The 24,607-nt window shown below is 35.6% G+C and overlaps 2 protein-coding genes across 4 annotated transcripts; one reads left to right on the plus strand and one right to left on the minus strand.

Annotated features, from left to right (window-relative positions):
• Window positions 1-101: 101 nt before the first annotated feature.
• Window positions 102-16,021, minus strand: pou6f1 (POU class 6 homeobox 1). 3 transcript variants are annotated; one of them, XM_026200114.1, is made up of 12 exons: window positions 15,654-16,021; window positions 12,292-12,421; window positions 11,976-12,020; window positions 9,562-9,745; window positions 9,243-9,358; window positions 8,484-8,709; window positions 8,134-8,318; window positions 5,674-5,802; window positions 5,317-5,553; window positions 4,702-4,831; window positions 4,308-4,476; window positions 102-1,832 (listed from the first exon to the last, which is right to left on the minus strand). In XM_026200114.1, the coding sequence occupies exons 2-12, from the start codon at window positions 12,343-12,345 to the stop codon at window positions 1,490-1,492; spliced, it is 1,818 nt and encodes a 605-aa protein (XP_026055899.1). In that variant the 5' UTR covers window positions 12,346-12,421; window positions 15,654-16,021; the 3' UTR covers window positions 102-1,489. The 3 variants fall into 3 exon arrangements, with proteins under 3 accessions (XP_026055899.1, XP_026055900.1, XP_026055901.1); XM_026200115.1 differs by having other exon boundaries at window positions 12,183-12,421; window positions 15,654-15,668; XM_026200116.1 differs by lacking the exon at window positions 11,976-12,020.
• Window positions 16,022-18,455: 2,434 nt separating this feature from the next.
• Window positions 18,456-24,145, plus strand: dazap2 (DAZ associated protein 2). The gene is made up of 4 exons (XM_026200124.1): window positions 18,456-18,641; window positions 19,450-19,565; window positions 19,956-20,207; window positions 21,360-24,145. Exons 1-4 carry the CDS (start codon window positions 18,629-18,631, stop codon window positions 21,486-21,488), a joined length of 510 nt encoding a protein of 169 aa, XP_026055909.1. The 5' UTR covers window positions 18,456-18,628; the 3' UTR covers window positions 21,489-24,145.
• The last annotated feature ends 462 nt before the right edge of the window (window positions 24,146-24,607 follow it).

Genomic DNA, 24,607 nt, shown 5'->3' on the forward strand with positions numbered 1-24,607 from the left:
AATTTGTTAACTTTCTTAGTAGCCCGAGTGTAATGAACAAAATCATGAACGGAAAGATGTCAAATGGTGCTTCCCAAGATTTTCTACTCAAATACAACAAATCTGTTTAGTGTTCATTTATTCAAATAACAAGTTAATACCAAACATTACAATTGATACAAAATAAATATAGTTAATGGAGTACCATACAATTGTTTATAATCTGTAAATGCATTTATGCCCCATTTAAAAAAATCGACAAGCTCTGTGCAGATTAAACTGTTGAACAGATGCTGCTTTTTCATGTTTAGTTTATGTATGCCATTAGTTAAAACACTATGTCTAATATCGTTCCTTCTTCACAACATTAAAATGTAAATGTATGGTATTGTACCAATCAAGATAATCCATAAGATAAATATTGAAAGTCCATAAGAACAATATAGCTTTATGCTTAGAACAAACATCTGAAACATGTTAAAACACACTTCTGTCTGGACTGTTTTACTAAATAGGGATATGTTCATATGACCCGTGAATATTGCTGAGACGGAATACAAACGAGAGCACAATCCAAATTCATAAATGAAGAACTGCCTTTATATTAGTAATATCCTTTAACAATTGTTTGGCGGCTCATCGATCAACATTAAAACAAACGTTCAGGAAATGTTTCTTAAGTGCCCCATATAGATATAAATGTAAGTCTCTCTTCAATAGCATCTCCAGATATTAAGATCTGCTTTACTAGACTGATTATGGCAAAAACAGTAAGTTAAATCCACAGGACATCTTCTACATCAGTCATTGTTATCTCTGATACGGTTACAGTTTCCTATTTGAATCAACAGATTGACCTAACAGTTGAAATCATACAATTCTGAATATAAAAATAACGACGACAGCCGAAATGGAGTAATTGTATTTAGCCACGTAAAAGCAGGGCAGAGTACTATGATTGTCCATTGATCAAATCACATCTACAGTAGGCTATTAAACACAAAGACGGGGAACCACTTCACTCATGGAAATTGACTTAAAAAAAATTTATAAAACCTTCTAAATGTACTATATGTAGTAAAAAGCTATAGCTGTTATTGCTACAGCAAAAAGCTATTTTTAACGGTCAACTTTAGCTGTGCAAAAAAAAAAAGAAAAAAAAGAAAGACATTTTCTTTTTTGTGTTAATGAAGTGCTTCTTTTCTTCTATAAAAACGGCAACTACAGGATTTCATAGCCTCTTCCATATTTTAAGTAATTCAGATGCCATTTTTAGCATTGAAAATGGTGTTGGCACGGCAAAAAGTCACACTGCATGCAGCATAACAGAAACAAAAAAAACAATAGAAAGAGTATGTGTGGTACTATTCCAGGACCGTCCAAAATTTGAGTGCCGCTGGCTTCATCGCAACAGCAAGTAAGTCATTTCAGTCATTTCGCAACTAGCACCACTACATCAACGTCCAAAAAGTTTTTCTGTTGCACTCTTAAGAGATGTACCGTGGCCCTGCTAGACCTGAAACATGTTGATCTTGCTAGTGTTTTTCAGAGTCTGTCGACGGTTACAAAACCAGACCCGAACCACCTCTCGATCGTAATTCAGCTCCTTGGCGATCTCTGTAATCTCTTGGCCAGTGGGAAGGGAGTTTTTCTCAAAGTAAGTGTTGAGGACCTCGATGGCCTGCGGTGTGAAGCTGGTTCTCCGCTTGCGCTTCTTGGAGGGCTCTCCACCCACAAACTCAATCAAGTTCTGCTGACCTTTCTGATTCCAGAGCTCAGCCTCTGCCAGCCAGCGCTCCAGCACCGGTTTCAACTTCTGGGCACTTTTAGGAGTGATGTCAAGCTTCTCAAATCTTGAAACAAGAGGAACACAAGATAATGGAGTGTAATAGGTGCATGTAAGACATTAAATGGACATGGATGGTTGAGGTATATATATATATATATAAGGGGTGTGATGGTACAGTACACACATTCATACTGAACATTTTCAGTACAGATGTTGTGTCACGTGTACTGCACAAATACAACATTGTTTTAACTCCTCATTTTATACACCTCCATTTTGATGAAACAATATCAACTCTTCAATCCCAAGATTGATCTTTTAGGCTATGCTGTTTCAGTTGATGCGCGAATAAAACTTCACTAGACATTATATCGCGCATTCCCGTCCTATAATAGACATAAGCTTTGTGTTATGTTACTTTCAATAAGAAACAAAATCTTATGTTTCAAATTCTGTCTATTTTAACAGGAAATTCAAACAATAAATTCTGTTTTGACTCTCTATGATTTGGTGTGACAGATTGCTTTATATGCTCCTCAGTTTCAAACTAGGGCTGGGTTTTCACATATTTCACAATTCAATTAAATTCTGTCTCACTTGATTCGATTCGATTATTTTGGATATATATCAGGTATAATACATGCCAAATATTTTCAAGAAAAAAAAGCTCCTAACAAATGCTGTAAAATATACATACACACACACACACACACACAATGTCTGGTCAGCTATCCTTGTGGGGACTCTCCATAGACGTAATGGTTTTTATACTGTACAGACCATATTTTCTATCACCCTACACCAACCCTACCCCTAACCCTAACCCTCACAGGAAACTTTGTGCATTTTTTGATTTTCAAGAAACTTCATTCTGTGTAATTTATTAGCTTGTTTACCCGTGTGGACCTCAATTTAGGTCCCCACCATGACACGAGTCCCCATGAGTCTGTGTGTATTCAGGTTTAAGTCCCCACCAGAATAGAAAAACAAGTACACACACACACACACACACACACACACACACACACACACACACACACACACACACACACACATAAACAAGAACCTTAACACTTATAATGAATATGTAAGCAGGTGCCTGAGGAGGCTTCTTCTTGCTTTATTGCAGATCGGAAACTTATAAGCGCATTACCGCCACCTATCTCTCAAGTGGACCAATGACACTCCTAACTGAGATTGCCATAAAGAAAGAAGAAGCCTCCTCACGCACCTGCTTGAGAAAGCGCTCAGGCAAGTTCAAACAGTTCCAATATTGCGTGAATCAGAGGCAAAAAAAACTATATAAATACTGATCAGTTTCTTGCACAGAACGATTGTTTTGTGTCTTTACACATCAATGTATCATCACAAGTCACAGGGTTTAATGTGGTTTTTCTTGTTTTTTTGTGTTTTTTTATTGTATGTTTTAGCCGTGATTCCCATCCACTTAGATTATAGGAGTGCAACTGGGTTAAAAATTTTGGTTTGTGTTCTACGGTTAATAAACAGAACTGCTTGTGTCTTGCGGAAGAACATCGTAGCCGGAACTACTTCTCTCTGTTTATGTCTATGAAGAATCACAAAGGAACTGGGTTACTCCGCCGCGGTACCCCCGAAGCAATCTAAAATAGTCCGAATATAAACACTTATTATAGGTGCACCCTAGTGATTCAGGACAAGCTAAAAACACGGTTTGGAAAATGGATTCATGGTGTACTCGCTTATTATATACATTTTTCTACATTTTGAACACAAACAAAGTTACGGACCGCATGACTTTCTGCAAATGGCAATAGGAGCACTGGGAGGAGCCAGAGGAGCTTGATTTTTTCACAGATTATCGGTCTCATATTCTAGTGTCAGGACATAATAACAGGTTTAACAAATATATAAAAAATATATTTTTACAAAAGTTACCTACTGCAGCTTTAAGAATCTCCAACGACAACTGGCAGTGCTACATTTGCTACAAGTGCCTGCACTTCAGCGTCCATATATTTATCCTTGTTCATCATACTTGTGAAATATGTTGACACAATGTTTACAGTATGTTACATAGCGTTTTAACTCATGGCGGGTGAGCGCGTTTTCGAATGCGTCTGGCCAATCAATGTCTACTTACATCATGGTTAGTACCAGTTGAGCTGGTTAGACCCTGCTCCGTAGTAGGAGCTAATTTGGTCCTCGAAAAAGGCAGTCCGGTATTAAAATCGCACCTAGTTCCTGTGGTGCAAAAAAGCCCGAAAGTGGGGAGTTCCACAATTACTTCTGTTCCTATGAAAAGGTGCGAAACCCGCAGTATGCAGTAAACCATCAATACTTGCCTACCGTTACACCCCTAATAAATAAGATTTGTATAAACAATGCTTCATAACAAAAATGCTGGATACAAAGAAGAGCCTCATGTGTCACTAGTTACTTTTTTCTATCTTTAATGGCACAATTTACACAACCTAAATGAAGTGGGAGTGGTCCAATCAGTCCTGTTAAGACTAGTAAAGACAGACAGACACAAATAAATGATAGAAAAGAGAATAACCTGCAGATTGCTGACTGACTGTAGGCAGGACCCTCTGCAGCAGTGAGAGCCTGACCCACTTGAGTCTGTGTCAACCCCAGAGAGAGCCGTCGAATCTTAAAATTCTTGGCAAACTCTCGGATCTCCTCCAGATTAATGGCCTCTTCTTCGTTCACAGCAGACTGTGGTTCTAATGAAAACAAAAATTGAATTAGGACTTTGGATTCTCTCCAGATCATAAACAACGTGAGTCATTTACCCACGAGTCACTGAAGCATCAATCTTCAAAACTGAAATCTGATCTAAACACACCTTACAGAATCGCTCCTATTCAATTACGTGACTGAAGAAGGTTGTCAAAGCAGCACTGCAAACATTACATAAACAGTGAAGTACTAGAAAAGCATAAACCTACTGCTGACAAGCTGCCCCACGGTAGGCATGTCTCCACAGGCGATGGCACCGGTGAGGGATGTGACTGATTTAACCACTTGCGGCTGGGGAGCAATAATGACTTTAGATGGCGCCACTTTCCCAACAGGACCCTAGAGAACGAATCATATTCCATTACCAAATATGACAATCATTTCACAAATATTTCATTCTGATAGTGGCATTAAAAGCTTAGTCAGTTTTCAGTTTTCATTTTACTACACCGCTTGTTGCATGTATCATGCCAGTTCAGAAATGAAACGTCTGCTAAGTGGTGTTAAAAGGTTAAGGTAGGCTTTATTAATCAATAAAATGGCCCTGTAATTATTGAAAGTTGCTGGTATTTTAATGCCACGTGTGTTCTTTCAGCTAGAAACTGGCGTTAATTGTATGTATGGATACATTTTTGGAAACACATTTTACAATGATCCTACGTTGGCATTTTATTTGGCATTACTAGATGGATGCCAAGCAGTTGCTAAGATCTTACTGGGTGTTATGCAAACACAAGAAAGATATATTTATCCTTAAAAGTACAAAAATGTTTATTGAGTGTTTACAGACTAGTGAAGAGCCACAGTGGGCAGCACTTCAGTACCGATGTGCTGGTCTTGGTGAGTGTCAAGGGCACAGTGGCTTTTGGGAGGATGGAGGCGGCTGACGGGGCAGCAGCTGTTGGACCGTTTCCTATTGTAGCAATGATCTGGCCCTGGGCATTGAGGAACAGCTGTGGGGACACAGTCTGGAGCTGCAGGCCTTGAGCAGGTAACGCAGAGGCTGCTGCAGCTCCAGCCAGGGATGAAGGGTTGACCAGCAGGGGAAGTGTGCCAATTACCTGAAACACAGGTATGAACATAATGAAACGGATATGAAAAAATTGTGTAAGAAAATTTTCCCTTAGGAGAAATGTGTCTATTACCTTAAATGAACAAATAGATTTAAATGTAATACTAACCTGGCCCTGTGCATTGGTAATGAGTTGACCTGTGAGTCCTGCCACATTAGACAGGGCACTGGTGAAGATAGGAGTTGTCGTGAGAGAGCTGATGAACTGAGGCTGAGCTCCCAGAGAAGCTGCACTTATCTGAAGGGGAAAAAACACTACTGATCAGATTAGACTGAATTCATTATGGAATCATCTTTAGTCATTTAAGACTAGATGCATTTCCTGAAAGAAAATGCCATTATTTAAAAAGCAGCAAGAGAGTGTTTTAGATGAGCTTCAGTTTAAGATTTTAGAATATTTCCATAAATTTTCTATCTAGTGTGCAAATGATTTATGAAATATTTCTCTTTCCTTGTTATTTTCTTTTTTTCTTCTTCTTATATAAATATATATAATCTAAAAAAAAAACTACTTAATAATAACAACAACAACAACAATTATTAATATTATTATTGACTATAGAAACTATATCTTCTCAGAAATAAGATTCATACAAATCTTAACAGAAATATTCAAACATATTAGTAAGTAATCAAATGTACATTTGTAGGAGTTTCCCTTCCAGACTAACGTTTGCACTCATCAAATTAGTGGTATTTGCATAAGTATTCAACGCCCAAAAAAGCATGTGCTAAAGAAGGTGGTGATTGTGCTGCTCTTGGTAGATTGCGCTGGTCATTATGGATATTATCTGGTTGCGTCTGTGTTCTTTAATGTGTGGATTATGAGTAAATCACCCACAGAATTTTCCCAGCGCTTTAGTGTTTTTTTTGTAAATCTGGCCCTAAAAAAAAAAACTTTACTCAACTTTTGAAAACTTTTTTGAACTAACTAAATAAATAAACAAAGGGCTTTGTTTTGAAGTTGGACCTTTTTTGGTCTTTTTTCCAACGCACCTATCAATTACTTTAAGGTGTGTGAGGGTTTGTTATTTAATATCTATAAAAAGTAATAAAAAAAAAATATATATATATATATATATATATATATATATATATATATATATATATTAGGGGTGTAACGATACGCGTATTCGTATTGAACCGTTCGGTACGACGCTTTCGGTTCGGTACGCGGTATGCATTATGTATACCGAACGGTTCGTTGGAGTAATTAATTATATTTGAAAAAAAAAAAAAAAGAGAGAGAAAGAAATAATGATATGCGTTCAACAAGGTAGCCCAATAACCCAAACAACGTAACAGGCAACGCCCCTGACACTCCCGAAGAAGAAAAAAACACCATCTTATATGTTTATGTTAGGCTACTCAGCAGGCGCTCGCTCACTCAGTACGCGCTGAAGGCTCGTTGCAAAATAGCCAATGCGTTTAACAGACTAGAAATGAGAAGATCCTCCAATAACCAACAGGTCTGGTGTTTGGGTGCACTTTGGATTCCCTTTAAGCTATAATGGTGATGGCAAGAGAGTGGTGGATAAAAAAACAACGGTATGTCGCATCTGCAACATGACAGGGTACACCAGCGGGATTACAAAAAAAAAAAAAAAAAAAAACCAGCGGGAATATCTGGGATATATGCGTCAGTACTATCTGGGAAAAGACGAAAAAAAGGAGAAACATGCACGCAGCAAACTATCCCTGCAGCATTTAGACACTATAGCTTACAGGGAATCCAACCCAAACACCAGACCTGTTGGTTATTTTAGGATCTTATATTTCTGGTCTGTTAAATGCATTAGCCATTTTGCAACGAGCCTTCAGCGCGTGCTGAGTGAGCGAGCGCCTTAGGGGCCGTTCACATATCGTGCCTAAAAACGCATGGAAAACACTAAGCGCGTCTTTCTCCTGAGGCGTCTGTCTTTGCTAAGCAACAATGACGTGCTCTCTCCATGAGACGCGGAAATTTCAGCGAAGAATAAATGGATTTGCAGCTCTAAAAATCGCTTGCAGTAGCTCTGCTACTGAATTTATTTCAAAATTGCAATCCATATACAACTATGATCAGCTGTTCCTTCATCTTGGCTGAGCTCTCAACGTTGTTACGGGAAAGGATGAAGCTGATTGGTTGGTTCTTGTCACATGACCCGCGGTGCGCTTGCGGCATTCTGAAAAGTTGAGATGTTTTTACATTTTGCTGTATCTAAAACGTATCGAACCGAACCGAACCGAACCGAACCGTGACATCAGTGTATCGTATCGAACCGAACCGTGAATTTTGTGAACCGTTACACCCCTAATATATATATACTATTTCGTCCACAAAAAAAAAAATAAAATAAATAAATGCTAAAATCAAAAACAATTTTTTAGATGAATTGTTGACATGAAAGCAGTCTTCGAGAAACTACCTCTTGAATATCCAATACTAGCCAAAACATTTTAAAAATTGGTTAGCACCTCATTTTGTCCCAATATGCACATTTCCATTTAAAATCCCATTTTGCACATATATGATACAACTGAACCTAATTACATGTTTCTATCCACAACAGAAGTGTCCCCTACTCACAATAGCTGGGTTGATGGACAGGCCTGCAGTCTGAAGTGTAGCGACCGAAGCACTGGGCTCTGACACAACAGACGCAGTGGTGGCTGGTGTGGTCTGCACGGGCTGCAGAGCAGACACCTGGGGCTGCAGGACTGCCTGCGCAGGTGACTGCAGCTGCGTCTGGACTGAGTTCAACACAGTAGCAGCTGGAAAAGAAAAACAAGCTGTTGTAACAGTCAAAAAGAACTCGTTTTTCTGAGTCTGTCTACTCAGTAAAACACCTTGTGCCATTAAAATGTTCATTATTCTGAACTACCCTCAAGCTGCCCTCAATCCATGCATGGCATTAGAATTTTGTGCAGGATCAGTACCTTGCAGTCCTGCAAATGGCAGCTTGAGCAGTCCTCCGGCAGGGCTGGCGGCAGCGAGACCAGGGAGGGTGGCGACAGTGGCGGTGGGTAAGGTGAGCACTGCCAGACCCCCCTGACCCCCCACAGATCCAGCCATACTCAGAGGTATGAGCAGGGGCTGACCCAGAGAACCCTGCTGAGCAAGCATGCCAGTCATCAGAGAGGCCAAACCATCCTGAGTCAGGACCTGGCGGAGTAATGACATATAGATTTAATTATTCCGAGAAAGGTTTTTCAAATGTTTTGACACTTATAGGTATTTTTCTGACATTTTGCACCAATGTTGTTAAAGCAACTTTTATAAATCAGTTCTGTTAATATAAGTTTTATAAATAATATTAACCAAACATTAGATGGAAATTTATTTTATTTTTACCATTGCAAATAACTGAAACAAAGAAGTCTAGAGGTTGTAATTTACATTTTAAACAAGGCATCACACACACAAACAAACTTTGTAAATGGTTACAAAAGATAAAAGATGCTGATGTTAAAAACGTAATTTTAGTTTTGTCTGTATTCGTAATCTGAATTTATTTGTCTGAATTTATATATATATTTATATATTTGTATTAATTTAGAAAGTTAGAAATGTCATGATATGAACAACCTTGAGTTCGTGAAGACCAGAGTCAGAAATGATCTAGAATTTCAAGCAAAACTGACACTGAAAGTGGCCCCTAATATTTCAAATGACAAAAAATGGAAATTGGAGATCACCTGTGGGCATGCCTGGACAGTGATGGGCACGCTGGTCTGTGGCTGGGCTGAAGGCACACTGATGGGGGCTTTGGAGACCACGGTCTGTACTGCAGGTGCTGAGACCTCCATAGACACTACATGCAAAAGAGGTAGATTTGCTGAAAACCTTTAAAAAAAATTGCCCTGATATTTCCATGCAGAGGAAGCATAATCAAGCCATGCATATTTTATAATTATGACATTAAATGTCTCTTTGATGGTGGTGGCTTTGAATACTGGGTTGCTATGATACCAAACTAAAGGGGCTATTTATATCAGTCAATTTCATTAGTCTCACCAGCTGTGGTAGTGCTTGTGGTTACTGGACTGTCCAATGGAGCCTCCTCAGCTACAACCAGGGTCTGAACAGCAGCCTCCTCGCCCCCTGACTCCAGCTTCCCATCAGCCCCTGAAGAGGACAAGGCTGTATCCACCTCCACCTCCAGCACACGGATGGTCTCCTGTCCTGACATGACAATGACCTGGGAGAAAGGTGTTAGGAACTGGTTATACATGCTCTCCTGTCAGCGGTAATGAGGGGCAGTGTTGACAAGATGAAAATGGGCCATGATCTGTTATGGAGTTTACACCTGTGTGTGTATTCTGATCTCTCAGACATTTTATTAAATTACTGGTGACATTTGCTGAGCAAAAGAGCATGAAACTTTTACAACTAGAGTGGGGCGATATATTAAATATAGGCAATTCATTTATTGTGGTTTTTATTTGGTCGTTAAAGGTGCACACAGCCATTTTTACCCAGATTAATAAATGTTTTAAGAATTAAAGAAATGAAAAATACTTTTTCAAAACTATTTATAATAATAAAAACACTCACATAAGAAAAAAAAAAACTCCAGTCTCATCAGTAGCCTAAAAACTTTGAGCGGATGTTTTCATTTTTGTAGTTCATTTAAAACTGTCCATTTTAATTCAAGAGACTAATTTTTTTGCAGCATAACTCAAAAAACAGAGGAACATCCATGCACATTTTAACATATTAAAATATTTTGGAACAAAAAAATGAACATGTAGGTTGGTTAATATTGCTTTTCTTTACTATGCTGTGTTACTAGTGCCTACAAACAGACCTTCATTATTTGACATTTACTGATTTTTTTGCAATATCGCCCAGCGCTATTTGGCACAAATGCTTCATAAGCATTTAACAGCTGTACAAGAGGCTCAATAGTATGAAAAAAGCCAATTAGGTAAGAACAAGCACCAACAGATGGTTTCCACAAAAATATAAAGCAGCACAATGGTTTTCAACATCATAAGAAATGTTTCTTAAACAGCAAATCAGCATTTTAGAATTTCTGAAGGATCATGTGACACTGAAGACTGGAGTAATGATGCTGAATATTTAGCTTTGCATCACAGGAATAAATTAAATAGCGCTGTCGAAATGAGTGCGTTAATGCATTTTTCCGGTTTAACAGCGTTAAAAACATTTAATGTCGTTAACGTAGGGGTGGAGCTAAACTTTGGTCACCCTACTCACAACTGCTGCATCTGTCTTTTTCTTTCTTGATGATAATTGCATTTATTTACACACAGAATGCCTTTACGACCACGTCAAATGGGAGACTTTTCAGACACACTCCAGCATCACCTCAACGACAGGTGCTACTTAAACAAGCGTGGAAACCGTACAGGTGACGAGGAGCTTCAGTAGACAGTGAACAGTGAACGGTGGTCAAATGAGATGTTATCAGGCCATATGTCAGTAAAAACTAATTTTCCTGTCCTGTCAGCCATTGTACTGTGCTCATTGTGCATGCTCTTCAGTTGAATGTGCAAATACGGAAGTGCGCGCTGTAGCCTGTTTCATTTCATATTAAAGCATGAATTAAACTACAAGCATGCATGTCAGATCTGCGTCATGTTCAGCAGCAGCAGCTCTTAAAGTAATAGCAGCCAAATAAACTATTAACCCAACTGCTGTGATGTCTGCTAATCAAATAACAAAAGAAAAACGAGGAGATCAATAACTTTTGGATTCATCTATATTTAATTTAAAATTGAGTGTTTGATAACGTCTGTATATTTCCTACTTGCTGAAGGACACAGGTAAATAGGACATTTATTATAACGGGTTCGTGTCAAGATTGTTTTGAGTTCACTTAAATTAGAAAAAATAACAATTTCTTAGAGACTTCAGTAGTATTTGTATCAATGATAATCGCCTTCAGCCATAAAAAAAGATACCGTAAAACAAATATAAAAAAATACTGTCTTTATGTTGTTTCTACATTAATTTAAAGATTAACTGTTAAATTATCGCAAATAAAAAGGTATATTAACTAAATGTTATGTGAGATTAATCATGATTTCAGGAAAATGTTGTATGATTATTTAATTTAATTTATTTTTTATTTTAATTTAATTTATCTATTGACAGCACACATTTTAAAATGTTAAAATAGAAAGCAGCTATTTTAAACTGAAATTGTATTTAAAATTGTACATAATTTACAAAATTACTGTTTTTACTGTTACTTTTAAACGGTAGTGTATTGTAATATAGCATGATACAGTTTCAAAGGTTTTGCTCAGCTTAATGTTTGATTTTTATTAAGAACATTCCTCTATCAGGTTTCAGTAAAGATCAGGGAAACATCACAGGAGCAAATGCAGGGCTCAGGCAGAGAGGGAAGCTCAGCTCAGCGTAGCACAGAGAGCAGTACAGACACAGGAGAAAGTGCATACCTGGTTGTCTTGTGCTGGGAATTTCAAAGTGCAGGAACCTAAAAGCTGAGAAAACACTTCTGAAGTCAGACAGTGATTGGCTAAAGATGACAGAGATGCCAAGCACACGTTAAGACACAAAGAACCAACACAACAAGGATGCTTTTTGCAAACACCTCACCACCAAAAGAGAATTGCTTGAGCTGTGAACGTAGATTGAACACTCACACATATGGGGCATGAGGCTGGACGTGATGATATTTTAAGGTACATCTGTGTTTTGGTTACACTCCATGTAAGTAGTGAGAATCGTATGGGGATTTTGCCTCAGGAATACCTGTTCATTGACGGTGAGTGGCGCATTGTTTGCAGGGAGATCCTCAGTGTCCATGATGAAGTCTAAGCTCTGAGGAGATTACTGATTCTGCATAGTGGTTGAAGGGGATGTTAACAGCTCCACAGTACACCTGAGACAAAGAAGCTGGTCAATAAAAATTCCTGACAGCACTACATACTTTTATATCCACCATAATATAAAAGTTGACCCTATTTAATTAAATTCAATTACACTAGGATTTAAATATTAAGTTATTATGGTGAGTGTGGCTTGATCCAGCGGAGGAGATATTTTATGCCAATTAAGTAATGTCTCTTATTGACATTAGATAATGTGTTGTTGTGACATAAGGATGGTTTTATGTTCTATAAACAATACAAAATAAAAGTCATGTTTAGACGATATAAAAGTAATGTACAAGAATGTTTAGACCCATCTTTACTGTGAAATACTCTGTCTGCAAATATTTCCTCAAAACATGTTTGGGCCTATAATGTGCTTAACAATACTAATTTTGCTTCTCAGATATGTTTTTGTTTTGTATCATAATACGATCATGTGTGCATCTATGATATAAAATATAGTGGCCAATATTAGTGATCGCTTATGTAATATAGTTGCTCCTAATAGGGTCTATCAACATGCTCACTTACCCACTTATTTATTTAATTTAAGTGGGGGGGGAGATAGTGCTGTAAAATGATTAATTGCATCCAAAATAAAAGTTTTTCTTTACATAATGTGTATGTGTAAACTATATGTATTTAGTATAAATACAAAAACAATGCATGTATATATTTAAGAAAAAATTTGTTTACATAAAAAAAATATATAATATATACTAATATACTGTATATGTGTGTATACATATTAAACACAGTACGCATACATATATTATGTAAACAAGAACTTTTTTTTGGATGCGAATAATCACAAATCGTTGTACCACTATGGGGTGATTAATAATAATAAATGTTTTTGAGCAGCAAATCTGAAGGATCATGTGACACTGAAGACTTGAGTAATGATGCTAAAAATCAGCATTGAAATCACAGGAATAAATTACATTTGATAATATATTCAAATAGAAAGCAGTTATTTTGAATAGTACAAATATTTCACATTTTATTGTACTGTACTTTGTATTGAATAAATGCAGGCTTGGTGAGCTGAAGACACGTTAAAAAAAACATTACAAATCTTACTGTTTAAAAACTTGGTAGTGGTACTGGTAGTGTACACATATATATATATATATATATATATATATATATATATATATATATATATATATATATATATATATATATATATATATACACACTGTCACCATGTTTGCTCCATCTTTGTCTGATCATTTTGTTGCTCACGTTCATTTGTTTTCTTGTGCAGTTTCTGCTGTCTCCGGTTTTCACATATCTGACTGAAAGGCTCATTATGCAGCTTATTATGCAGGCCTTTCTCTTCTCAGGTGTAACTCACACTATGATTCATGATCATTGTCGCACACAGCTGTTCCATACAAAAAGTGACTTTTTAAATTTAAAATGAATATATTGTTTTCTGTGAATCCAGTTCTCAAAATTATTGTAAACAAAAATGTTCTGTATGTGTTTTATGGCCTTATTCAAGTGATTTTCTTCTTTTTTTCTAACCATGCATAAACATTGCTTTCTCAAAAACACAATCATGTACATACATGCTGCTCACATATTACTATAGCCCAGTTTGTGCTGATTACAGTGTTATATGGCCTTAGCTTTTTAAATGTTTAAAAGCAACTTGCATGTCAAAACATCTCCAGGGCCTCAAAATACCCTCAGACACCAGTTGGCTAATGACTGCATATATTTTTTTAATTGGAAATACTTTAAGTTTACAAAAGTTACATTTTAAAGGTAAAACGTTTGTAATTTAGTGCAGCTAAATTTGACAAAAAACTCATTTCAGTTAGAAATATTTCACAATATGGAAGAATAATTATTATTTAAAAAGCATTATTAGGTTCTAAAAGGTAAAAAAATAAATATGTGATTTAGTGCAACTAATTATGACATATCTCATTTAATCTGAAATACTTCACAATATGAAATATTGAGTCACAAAAATAAAAAAAATCTGATTTAGTTGCACTAAATTACTTTTTTTTTATCTTCCATATAATTAAGTATTTCTGGTTTTAACCGGATATTTGTCAGAATTTGTTGCACTAAATCACATAAATATCCCATTTTGATTTGAAATGCTTCACAATATGGAAGAAAGAAATATGATTTAAAATACAGTATTGGGTTATGGGTTATTGTGATTTAGTGCAACGAATTCTAACAAATATCTAACACTAATCAGAAACACTTAAAAAAAAAAGAAGATAGATGTTGATTTAAATATTAAGTTATTAAGGTAGAAACTGCTATGTGATTAAGTTGCACCCAGTGTAACAAATAATTTACAATCAAGGATCGGTTTATAGTTTTCTAAAAAAAAAAAAAAAAAAAAAATTTAAATAAAAAAAAAAACACACATTACAGTAGAGTCCTTCACCTTTAGTCGTCTCACAAGGATATCACAAAATGAATTTCACGTTTATTGAAAATGTAAAATATGATTGTGACTAGCAGCAAACACTTACAAAATTTCACCATGGTAAACTTTCTGATATATAAAAAAAGACAATTTCTGCATTGTTTCATTAACATTACATGTTACATGTATTATTCTTTAACCGTAATAACATCAAGTATTGTAAATACTATGGTGTTTGGTCAGACACTATGACTGACATTGTATATCTTTGCAAGGCATTAAGCAGTCATCATGACGTAGTGTGTAACGTCACGCCTATGACGCCAGCTCTCAAGGTTGTCAACTTAAAATATTAGAATCAAAGTAACTGGAATCACAGTTCTTAAGAATTTGTTACATTATTCCTAAATAAAACTCGACCGACCATGTTCGAATGACATCACTATGCAAGTGCAATTTAAGATGCATGCCTTGGATTAAAAAAATTGCGCATGTAATTATCCTAAAAACAATAGAGCATTATGTAAGCCTTGCGCATTTCCACATCAAGCAGGCCTGTGAGGAACAAGTGCAGCCCTCCCAACAACACATTCACAATGAAATAATAAAAACTCTCCTCACAGGACATACACTTCATCAACTGATCACACTCCTCGCATGCCAATATGCCACGACTCGGGATGGCATTTGATGTATTCCCTTTCTCTTTATCATAAATATATAAATTATGCTAATTAAGACCATTGCATATTAACCAAAAACTCATTTCGAGTCCTAGACTTCGTTTTGCGTTGTGCAAAAATAACGTGCAAGCTGTGATCATATTCACGACTTACCCGCTGAAAGGTGGGATTTTTTCTTTATTTCTCCTCCTTCGGCGAGCTTTGCCACAGTTTGTTTTAAATATGCATAATTAAAAATTCATCTCACTGCTTCCGACGCGCGCTACAAATACACACAAAAGAGCTATTTGCATTGATAAGGAGGCTCGGGAAAGCGCTGGTCCTCTTTTTAACTAAATATTTAATGACGTCTCTCCGTTAACTGTCGTGCTGGTGAAGCAAGTGCACCTTAATAGGCAAGGTAAACCCTTATCTGCAGAAAAGTGGCGAAAAATTAACACAAATTTGCTCTTTTGCACTACGTCATGAACATAATTTATGCAGGCCGAGTCTTGCATTGAAAAAATGGCGCTGGCTCGAAAGAACGGGAGCGATGGCTGTCTTAAAGGGACAGTACACAGTGTTACTGCAGTTCACTGCACTTGATTCGGAGTGCAATATAGCTACAGTGTGAGGTTATACTTTCAATAATATTAATAAAGAGATCAATTTAATGTCTATGAATTGTTATTATCAAAACATATTATTTTAATGATATAATATAATAATGGCAGCGAAAATAATATTAATATGTAAAATAAATAAATAAATATATATATATTAATAGAATGACATGAATATTAATATTTTAAATACTTATATATATATATGTGTGTGTGTGTGTGTGTGTATGTATATATATATATATATATATATATATATATATATATATATATATATATATATATATATATATATATATAAGTATTTAAAATATTAATATTCATGTCATTCTATTAATGCAGTTTTTAGAGGATTTATATTCAATGCTAAAAAAATGTAAAGTCAAAATGTACAGATAAACAGAACAAAATAGACAATTGAGTTTTTCACTGCATTATTCAAACCGTACTGTACATTGTGAAGGTATGCACTAATACTAATATTAATAATGACAACTATTTATTATTATTATCACTCATAAAAATTATGACAATAAATAGTGTAATCATGAATTCTACTATTGCTGTGTTTCTTTATTTTAAAATTTAAAATATTGACATTCATGTCCTTCTACCTCTCTGTCCTTGAATCTCTTAAAGTCTAACACATTAAATGAAACGCAGGCATATTATGGTTCCATGTAAAATATTAATAAACAGAACAAAAGGGGCAATTAAAATGTAAAATGTAATTAGTAAAACATGTCATCTCAGCACTTACAAAACTGTATTCCTATAACAGGTGCTTTTTATCCAAAGTGACAAATGAGAAAATAGAGTGATAGAGAAGAAAAAAAGAGTTTGGCTACAGCCCAAGCAGTTTAATCTTCAAGCACAGTTTTCCCTCTGATTGTTCCTCAGAGACGACCATTTTAGGGCATTGCAGACAAATGCACCTGTTGAATTGTTATTTGAATGTGTTGACTGTTGTGATGATTGCATGTATTTTTTTAATTTTTTTTTTTAAGTGTCATGCACACCATTAAATGCATTCAAAGTAAGATGTTCTTTGCTCATGTCGTTTTTCATGAAATGCATATTGATGCATGTTCTTATATGTGATTTACAAGGCATAGTGACCTTTTTTTTTTTATAATAATAAACTGGTTTATGAAAGAGACACAGTGTCTCTATACACATTCTGTGTCTCTCCTCTATAGCCAAGCCAGCTGGCAAACTCTTCCATTTGCATGCATTAGCAGCATATTGCCATGGAGCTCAAAGGAGTACTGGGATTGCTGAATACAGACGAATCTGTTAGGTTCTCATCCAGTATAAAGGCCCCAACTAATACAGAGAAGTTCTATTTTAGATGTACTAAATGCATCTTTATACTGTCTAAGAAGTCTGTGGGGCTATCTATTAAAATGCTTAAATTACATTTAATTTAGTCACACAGGTGCAAAACAAAATTTGGATCATCATTCAAGATCTGATACGTAATATATTGGGTTGAATATCGCAATTAAATTAAACAATCTTAATGAAACCTCTGCTCTGCTTGGTATACTTCCCAGGGCCTAATTATACAGTATTACATTAGGTTCATCAAGTGAGCATAATCGTTCCATACTATCTAACCCTTAGAAGGAGTTCATATTACACGCTGTTATCAATAATAATGTTACTGGGAAAGTAAAATATACAAATATTCACATCAGATATTTAAGTCAATAGACAATAAATAATCCAGCATATACACAACATACCAAACTGTCAACACTTTTAATTAATACAAGGGCATGTTGTCACACTACAGTTTTTTGGCTAAGATGTCTCAATGAAGCTGCCTGCAGTTGATGGAATATTAAATTGTGATATATGAAACGGCATTTGAAACCTTGCACTGATCTGACATTTTTTAGAACTGCTCTTAACCTGAAATCACAGTCCAAAATGTTTGGTAAAATCTACCTTGTCTGCATGTTTGCTAGTGCAGTTTTATTACAGAAATATTAAGAGCTTTTTTAACTATAGGCATTTGAAAATTACATAAAAACCATTTGAGAAAATACATAATTGTGTAACTGGACTTTTGACTCAAACTCCTATAATTACAGAGATAAAGTAGCCTATGGCCTTTGTGCCAGATTCCATCTGTGACACCTGCCCTATGTAGCTAAACACAAATATTTTACTCATAAATAGGCCTACGTCCACATCAATATATATTCTATAATTTTATGATCTATCCAATAAAGTTTATTTTCACAGTATAAGGTGGTCTTACAGAGACTTTCGTTTTTGCAATCATATGAGTCATGAGTTTCTCTTTAACAGGGAGTGGCGTCCAAAAACTGACGCGTGCGTGACGTAGCTCCGTCCAACACAAATATACTTAAAGCGTAGCCCGACGAAAACAAGGAAGTAACGAGTACAAAAAGACGAGGAACTTTGAGTAAACCTTATATTTATAGTCATATAAACGCAGAATTCGGTCTGTTTAAATTCTCGTCCCCTAGAATATATTATCTACAGTGAAGAACAATGAACAACAAAGGTAAATACACGATCATCTCCGCTCTTCTGCTTAGCCGCTTCCTAGCAACTACCAATGGAGTTAGCCAGCATAACCGACTTACATAACAAACGACTTCACGTACTAAACTCTTATTTATTATGTGCCAAAAACATCTCTCATCGACGTTCTCCTGACGGACACTGTAATATTTAACGCGGTGGTGTCTTTTTTTAGCGGACTGGGTAATGTTTTGGATTGAAAACGGGTAAAGGGTAACTAGCTTGGCTGCTACAGTGCGGTGACGTGATCGGAAAGGTGACCTCATTAAGAAATCTCACGCCATCAATTTAATCAGTTAATTAATATAATTTAAATGTGTTTCATCAATATACTGTTTGATATTTATTAAAGAACCGTTTGTCTTAATTTTTCTATTGTAATTTAGCTGTCAGTGCAGACTAGCCATTTTGTTTCTTGTTTGTGGCTTAATGTCATTTAATGTAATACGTTTCCACATCCATATTTCTGATTGCAACTCATTTGTCAATAACAATTTCTGTTTTGATCAATACCACAACACCTTTTAAAAACATGTCTGGGTCACTTCAAAATTATGTTTATTCTTTTGGCAATGTATTTAAAAAAAAACTTTTTTAATTTAATCCACATTTCAAGCCTGGCTACTCTGGTTTAAGGAAGACCTCTGAATGGTTTAGTACAAAAACCAAAATATTGCTGGCTACTTTACAGTAAATCAACTTAAGATTCTGTTGTGATTCATTTTAAGCCACTAACCAAACATGAATCGTTTTAACCATTTTCTTAAATTTTTTCTCCTTCTCATCAGGTTCATATCCACAATCTGTTTACCCTCAGCAGAGCACAGCACCCGTCTATCCACCTGCTATGCAAGTCCCTCCTCAGGTGTCTCCATATCCAGATGCCCCTCCCCCATACTCTGAGGTAACCAACTTACTCTCTCTCTGGTTATGTCAATGTAGAAGATCTCATTAAAGCATTCAATTGGGTCTTTTTACAATGTCACATTTTAATTTAGTACTATAAACAAAAAAAACAAAACAAAATACAATTTGTTTTGGAAGCCCTTCTGAAGGATTTTCAAAAATGTATGTTTCATTACTCAAGAGTGCATGATAAAGATTCCCGCTAAAGATTCTTTTGAGAACATTAATCATTTTTGGAAAATGTGCTTGATGAATCATTTGTTTTAATCAATTAAATCAAAATGATAAATCATTTTAATAAAATTTACTTTATAAACTTTATTTATTCCATACAAAAAATGGTTGCAGTAATTTATGGTTTAACATTTTGAAATATTCCCTCTTGCAGGTTTATCAGGCCAGGTATATGGCTCCTCCCCCAGCCCCTGGACAGATGCCCCAAATGACCTCAGCTTACCATGGTACTCAGATGTACATGCCCATGCATGCTCAGACTGTTCCAATGGGGGCCATGGGCCATAGTGTCCCAATGGCATATTATCCAATGGGGCCCGTCTACCCCACTGGTTCCACCGTCATGGTGGAAGGTGGATTTGATGCTGGAGCTCGCTTTGGGCCTGGCACCAGTACTTCCATTCCTGTGAGTATTACGGATAAACATCCAGAAAGTACTATGCATTTAGCAGCCTACAATTAAGGGAATAGTTCACCTAAAAATGTAAATTTAGTGCCGAAAATTGGGTGCCGTCAGAATGAGGGTGATAAAAACACTACAAAAATCCACATGACTCCAGTCCATCAATTAACATCTTGTGACGTGAAAACAAGTGTTTGTAAGAAACAAATCCATCATTAAGATATTTTAACTTCTAATCTTTGCTTTCAGCTAAATACAAGTCCATAACTACTAACGCCTCCAGTGAAAAAGTTGTCTTGTCTGAATCAGCAGAGAAATATGCTCAGATCAAGCACAGTTTACAAGCAAAAATAGTTCTGTGGATTTTGCAGTAATAGGACAACAAGACTTTTTCACTGGAGGAAATATTATTATCATATTTTTGTCAGACACAATGGTTAAGTTAAACATCTTAATGGATTTGTTTTTACAAACATGCAGCTTTTCACAAGATGTTAATTGACAGACTGTGGATCTTTTATCAATATTTTGAACTCTCATTCCGAGATTTGGTGAAATTCGAACATTCTCCAATGCTTTTTCAATGAAGAAACTATCTACAAATCTTTGCCTGATAGTTAATACATTTACATCAAATTTTAATTTCTGGGTAATTTATTCCTTTAAGCAAAACCCAGTGGATGTTCCAGGACCTATTCTGATTTGATTCATTGAGATGTGGTACAAATATTTTATTTATATGTTTATTAGGTATTTTAGATGTATTAAACCATGTCATCATAATGGGATTTTTAGATTATTTCATAATTCATAATTTAGAAAAGTATGTGATATGGTGTGTTTTTAATTATGTAAAAAAAAGTGTTTTCAACAAAGTCCGCTTTCAACCTCTAAGAATTTTTTAAGAATTATTTTAAGAAAAGGTTGCACTAAACATGCTTACACATAAATAAAAAAAAGAAAGAGAAAGATTTCATGACGCTATTGTGGCCTGTTTTGTCCCTTAACTCAACCGTCAGTTCACAAAACTCCTTTCAGGTTCAGTCTGTTCTGAAATATAAGTTATGACTTCACATTTTCTCTTGGCATAGATGTGCCTGAAAATGTAGCTGATGAAATATGTATTTGATTTGCATATTTGTCTTCACATTCAAGCCTCCACCTCCTGGACACCTCCCTAACGCCGCTCAGATGGCAGCCATGCAAGGTGCAAATGTGATGATGACACAACGAAAGGGCAACTTTTTCATGGGTGGCTCCAGTGGCGGTTACACCATCTGGTAACAGTGAGCACCCCCCTGGGCCTGGACCGAAGCCCTCCTTCCTTCTCCCTGGTTCCCTTTACCTGTTCTCCCACCCCTGCCTCCTTTGGGGCTGCTTGGCTAAGCCACAATACTGATTTAATCTAATGGAATGTAATATTTTAGAGCCCCTTACTCAAGGTACAATACGCCACTGTTGAAATAATTGTGTAATATCGCAATTACAAAATGTATAACACAATTATTGCGTATTCACAATTAAAAAGCGCATGATAATTGTAAGTTGGAACTTCTAGTGATCATATGTCATCTACCATAATTATCGGTTGGCTAATTTAGAGAGTAAACAACTTTGAAGGTGAAGACCAGGTCATTTTTACCTTTACTGACTCTTACAACTTCATTTTTACAGTACATTTTCTAGTTTTTGGTTGTCTTCTTGAGCCAGAGATCATGCCAAGAGAACTGCCAAGAGTCAGTTTGATCATCTTTGTAAAGTAGCTATGCACTTGAAACTTTCTCTTTGAATAGTATGCTTAACTACACGCATTTCATTCATATTATTAAGGTCTTGTCAGATAGGTAAAATGCTGATTTAAGCACTCTTAATCAAAGAGAAAGATGTGTTTACAACGTCAAACAACGGCGGCGTATCGTACCTTTGGGCAAGCTTATATAAATATTATCAGGTGCCAAAACTGCACCATTATTTAAAATTTACATATGAATGAACCTAAATGCAGTAAAAGAGAGAGAGAGAACAAGATTAACTAAACCGTTTCAGAAAAGTAGGACCCCCCCCCCAATATTTTCCCTCCAATGTCGGATACCCAGAGCTGTACATATAGCAGTTTCACTTAGTTTAGCGTGTGTTATGTGTGTTCCAGCTATATGTGCTTCTACGCAAAACTCTTAGCGTTTTCCACAAAGTTGAAGTTGTTTACAGAGGTCAGGGCTTAATCAAGAGACAACTTAATTTCAGTATTTTAAACGATTTGGCACATCAAGGGTTTTCTTTTTTGTGTGTGTGTTTGTGGGAAGCTGCTTGTACCAAAGATCTGGACTAGAATGCACTAAAAGCGTTTTGCTTTTTTTGTAAGTCTTCTGTCATAGTACATCTGCACACAGATTCATACTGAAATTAATAAACATATCATACTTAGATGATGGTGATTGCTTTCCGGGCAGAGCAAACCACTGCTGTGACTGCATTTTCTAGGGGCTGTGTTTTAAAAATATATAAATGTTTCCTAGTTGCATCTTGATGTTTCTGCATGTACTTTTCAGTAGTTTTGTTCTTAATAAAGACTTTACATTGTTACATTTTTTAGGAGTACTACAGGATTAATTTATGTGCACGGTCAACCCATTCTGAAATGTTTTTGCAGATTTCTTTTGTACATATGCGTTTAAATACGAATAGCGTCAGTTATAATTGGTGCTGCATTGATGATTTTCAAAGCAGTGCGGTAATACGTAGCAGCAAGTACAATGGCTGAGAAATTGTGGTGTTTATTTGTAAATGTTTTTCAAGTTTTGCTCTCTCTCGTCTCTAAAGTGATTTAGAAAAATACCTATCAAAAAAGGAAAACCTCACAGAATGCACTGAGTTACACCAGCAGTTGTCTCCACTGCTTTCTTCTCTTCTAATTTATTTAATTGCTAAATCTTCATTTCTATTCCCAACAGTGATAGAATGGTCTTTAAAAGCAGCTGTTTCCTCTTCGACACTACATGCTTGGGTTCTGCAGCAGTTATCAATTTTAGATGTGACTGTAAATCTAAAATGCTGCTTATTTTGCTAGATATTACAGAGGTGAAATGCTTATAAATGCTTACTTAGGTTTATTCTCCGTACATTCACTGATACCAAATTATTTTTGGTCACTATACCATATATATTTTCTGATTTAATTTTTAAATATAGGACATTTTATGCTAGCTTGGCAAATGGGGCTCATTTTTAGGCTTTACATGTATTAGGTGCATCACTGGGTATCCGACACTATAATACCGTTCTAAAGGTTTTGCCCATTTGAATAAAAAAAGACCATTCAGGTAGTTTTTCTCTCTGCAAACAAAGGAAAGAAATGTTTCTGATGTAAAAACAAAAATAAAAACATGCCAAGTATGCTGGCATTGCCTTAGCACCATTTCTATAATTTTCTGTGACGTAGTCTTCTGACCTGTTAGTTTCCTAAACTGACTTTATGCCATTCCTTATTTAATCCCATTTCATTTATTCTTACTTTGCTATGAAAATAACAGAAGGCAAAAAAACATGAGGGCAAAGCCTTCAGAACTCAATATCCATTTCTACTTAGCACAGCATTTTATCATGGCATGTGGCACCGTGTGTTTGTGTATGCAATGTAGCGGATACACTGCTTATCTTGAGCCTCAAAACCATGACAGTCATGGATGGTATATGTCTATGTGGGCACTTCAGTTCAGGGAACCCTTTTGATATATATATATATATATATATATATATATATATATATATATATATATTGTGAAGGGTTAGAATGGATGCACACTGCAGCATCAAGGAACCGAGGTCCTTAGTTTGCTACATGACAAAATGGTCTCCAATGAAAATGTGGTGCACTTAACTTTTTTTATACTAAACCTTAAGTATAAAACAAAATTTAGAATAAAAACTATTTTGAATTTTGACATCTGTGTTGTAATATTCAATGTTTCATGTGTTAATTTTCTTTCAGTGTTTCATGTTTATATTTTTGTCTGCTGAGTTGTATATTTGGAAATTTATCTCAAGGTTATTATAAATATTGGTCAAAAGTCACCCATTCACATTCAATGCAATAATGACTCTAGATCTTGGAGAGGATACTTTATATTTTTGGAAGTTAAATATCTTTCAATATACAATTTTTGCACTGACAAAACTATTAGCACAGAATTAATTTCATTTGGTTTTACTAGCAATTTTAAATTAGCTAGACACTTGTTTTTATAATCAATATCTGCAGTATCATATTGATAGCACATTTAAAAAAAATATTACACCGAATACGATATATAAATTACATTCATTTTCATAAAAAGTAACATATGATTGTAACCCTGCACAAAAAATATCAAGTATCATTTATGCATCTGATATTATGATCAGCA

The sequence above is a fragment of the Carassius auratus genome, chromosome 23 (assembly GCF_003368295.1).
Source record: "Carassius auratus strain Wakin chromosome 23, ASM336829v1, whole genome shotgun sequence".
In the NCBI taxonomy this organism is placed as follows: domain Eukaryota; kingdom Metazoa; phylum Chordata; class Actinopteri; order Cypriniformes; family Cyprinidae; genus Carassius; species Carassius auratus.

Coding starts and splice junctions, on each gene's coding strand:
- pou6f1 (XM_026200114.1), bottom strand. CDS start 12,345: ATGGACACTGAGGATCTCCCTGCAAACAATGCGCCACTCACCGTCAAT. Junction 9,746..11,975: donor TCCCAGCACAAGACAACCAG/GTATGCACTTTC, acceptor CCTTTCTCCCAG/GTCATTGTCATGTCAGGACA. Junction 1,833..4,307: donor AGTCAGTCAGCAATCTGCAG/GTTATTCTCTTT, acceptor TCTTGTTTCAAG/ATTTGAGAAGCTTGACATCA.
- dazap2 (XM_026200124.1), top strand. Junction 19,566..19,955: donor CCCCTCCCCCATACTCTGAG/GTAACCAACTTA, acceptor TCCCTCTTGCAG/GTTTATCAGGCCAGGTATAT. Junction 20,208..21,359: donor GCACCAGTACTTCCATTCCT/GTGAGTATTACG, acceptor TTCACATTCAAG/CCTCCACCTCCTGGACACCT.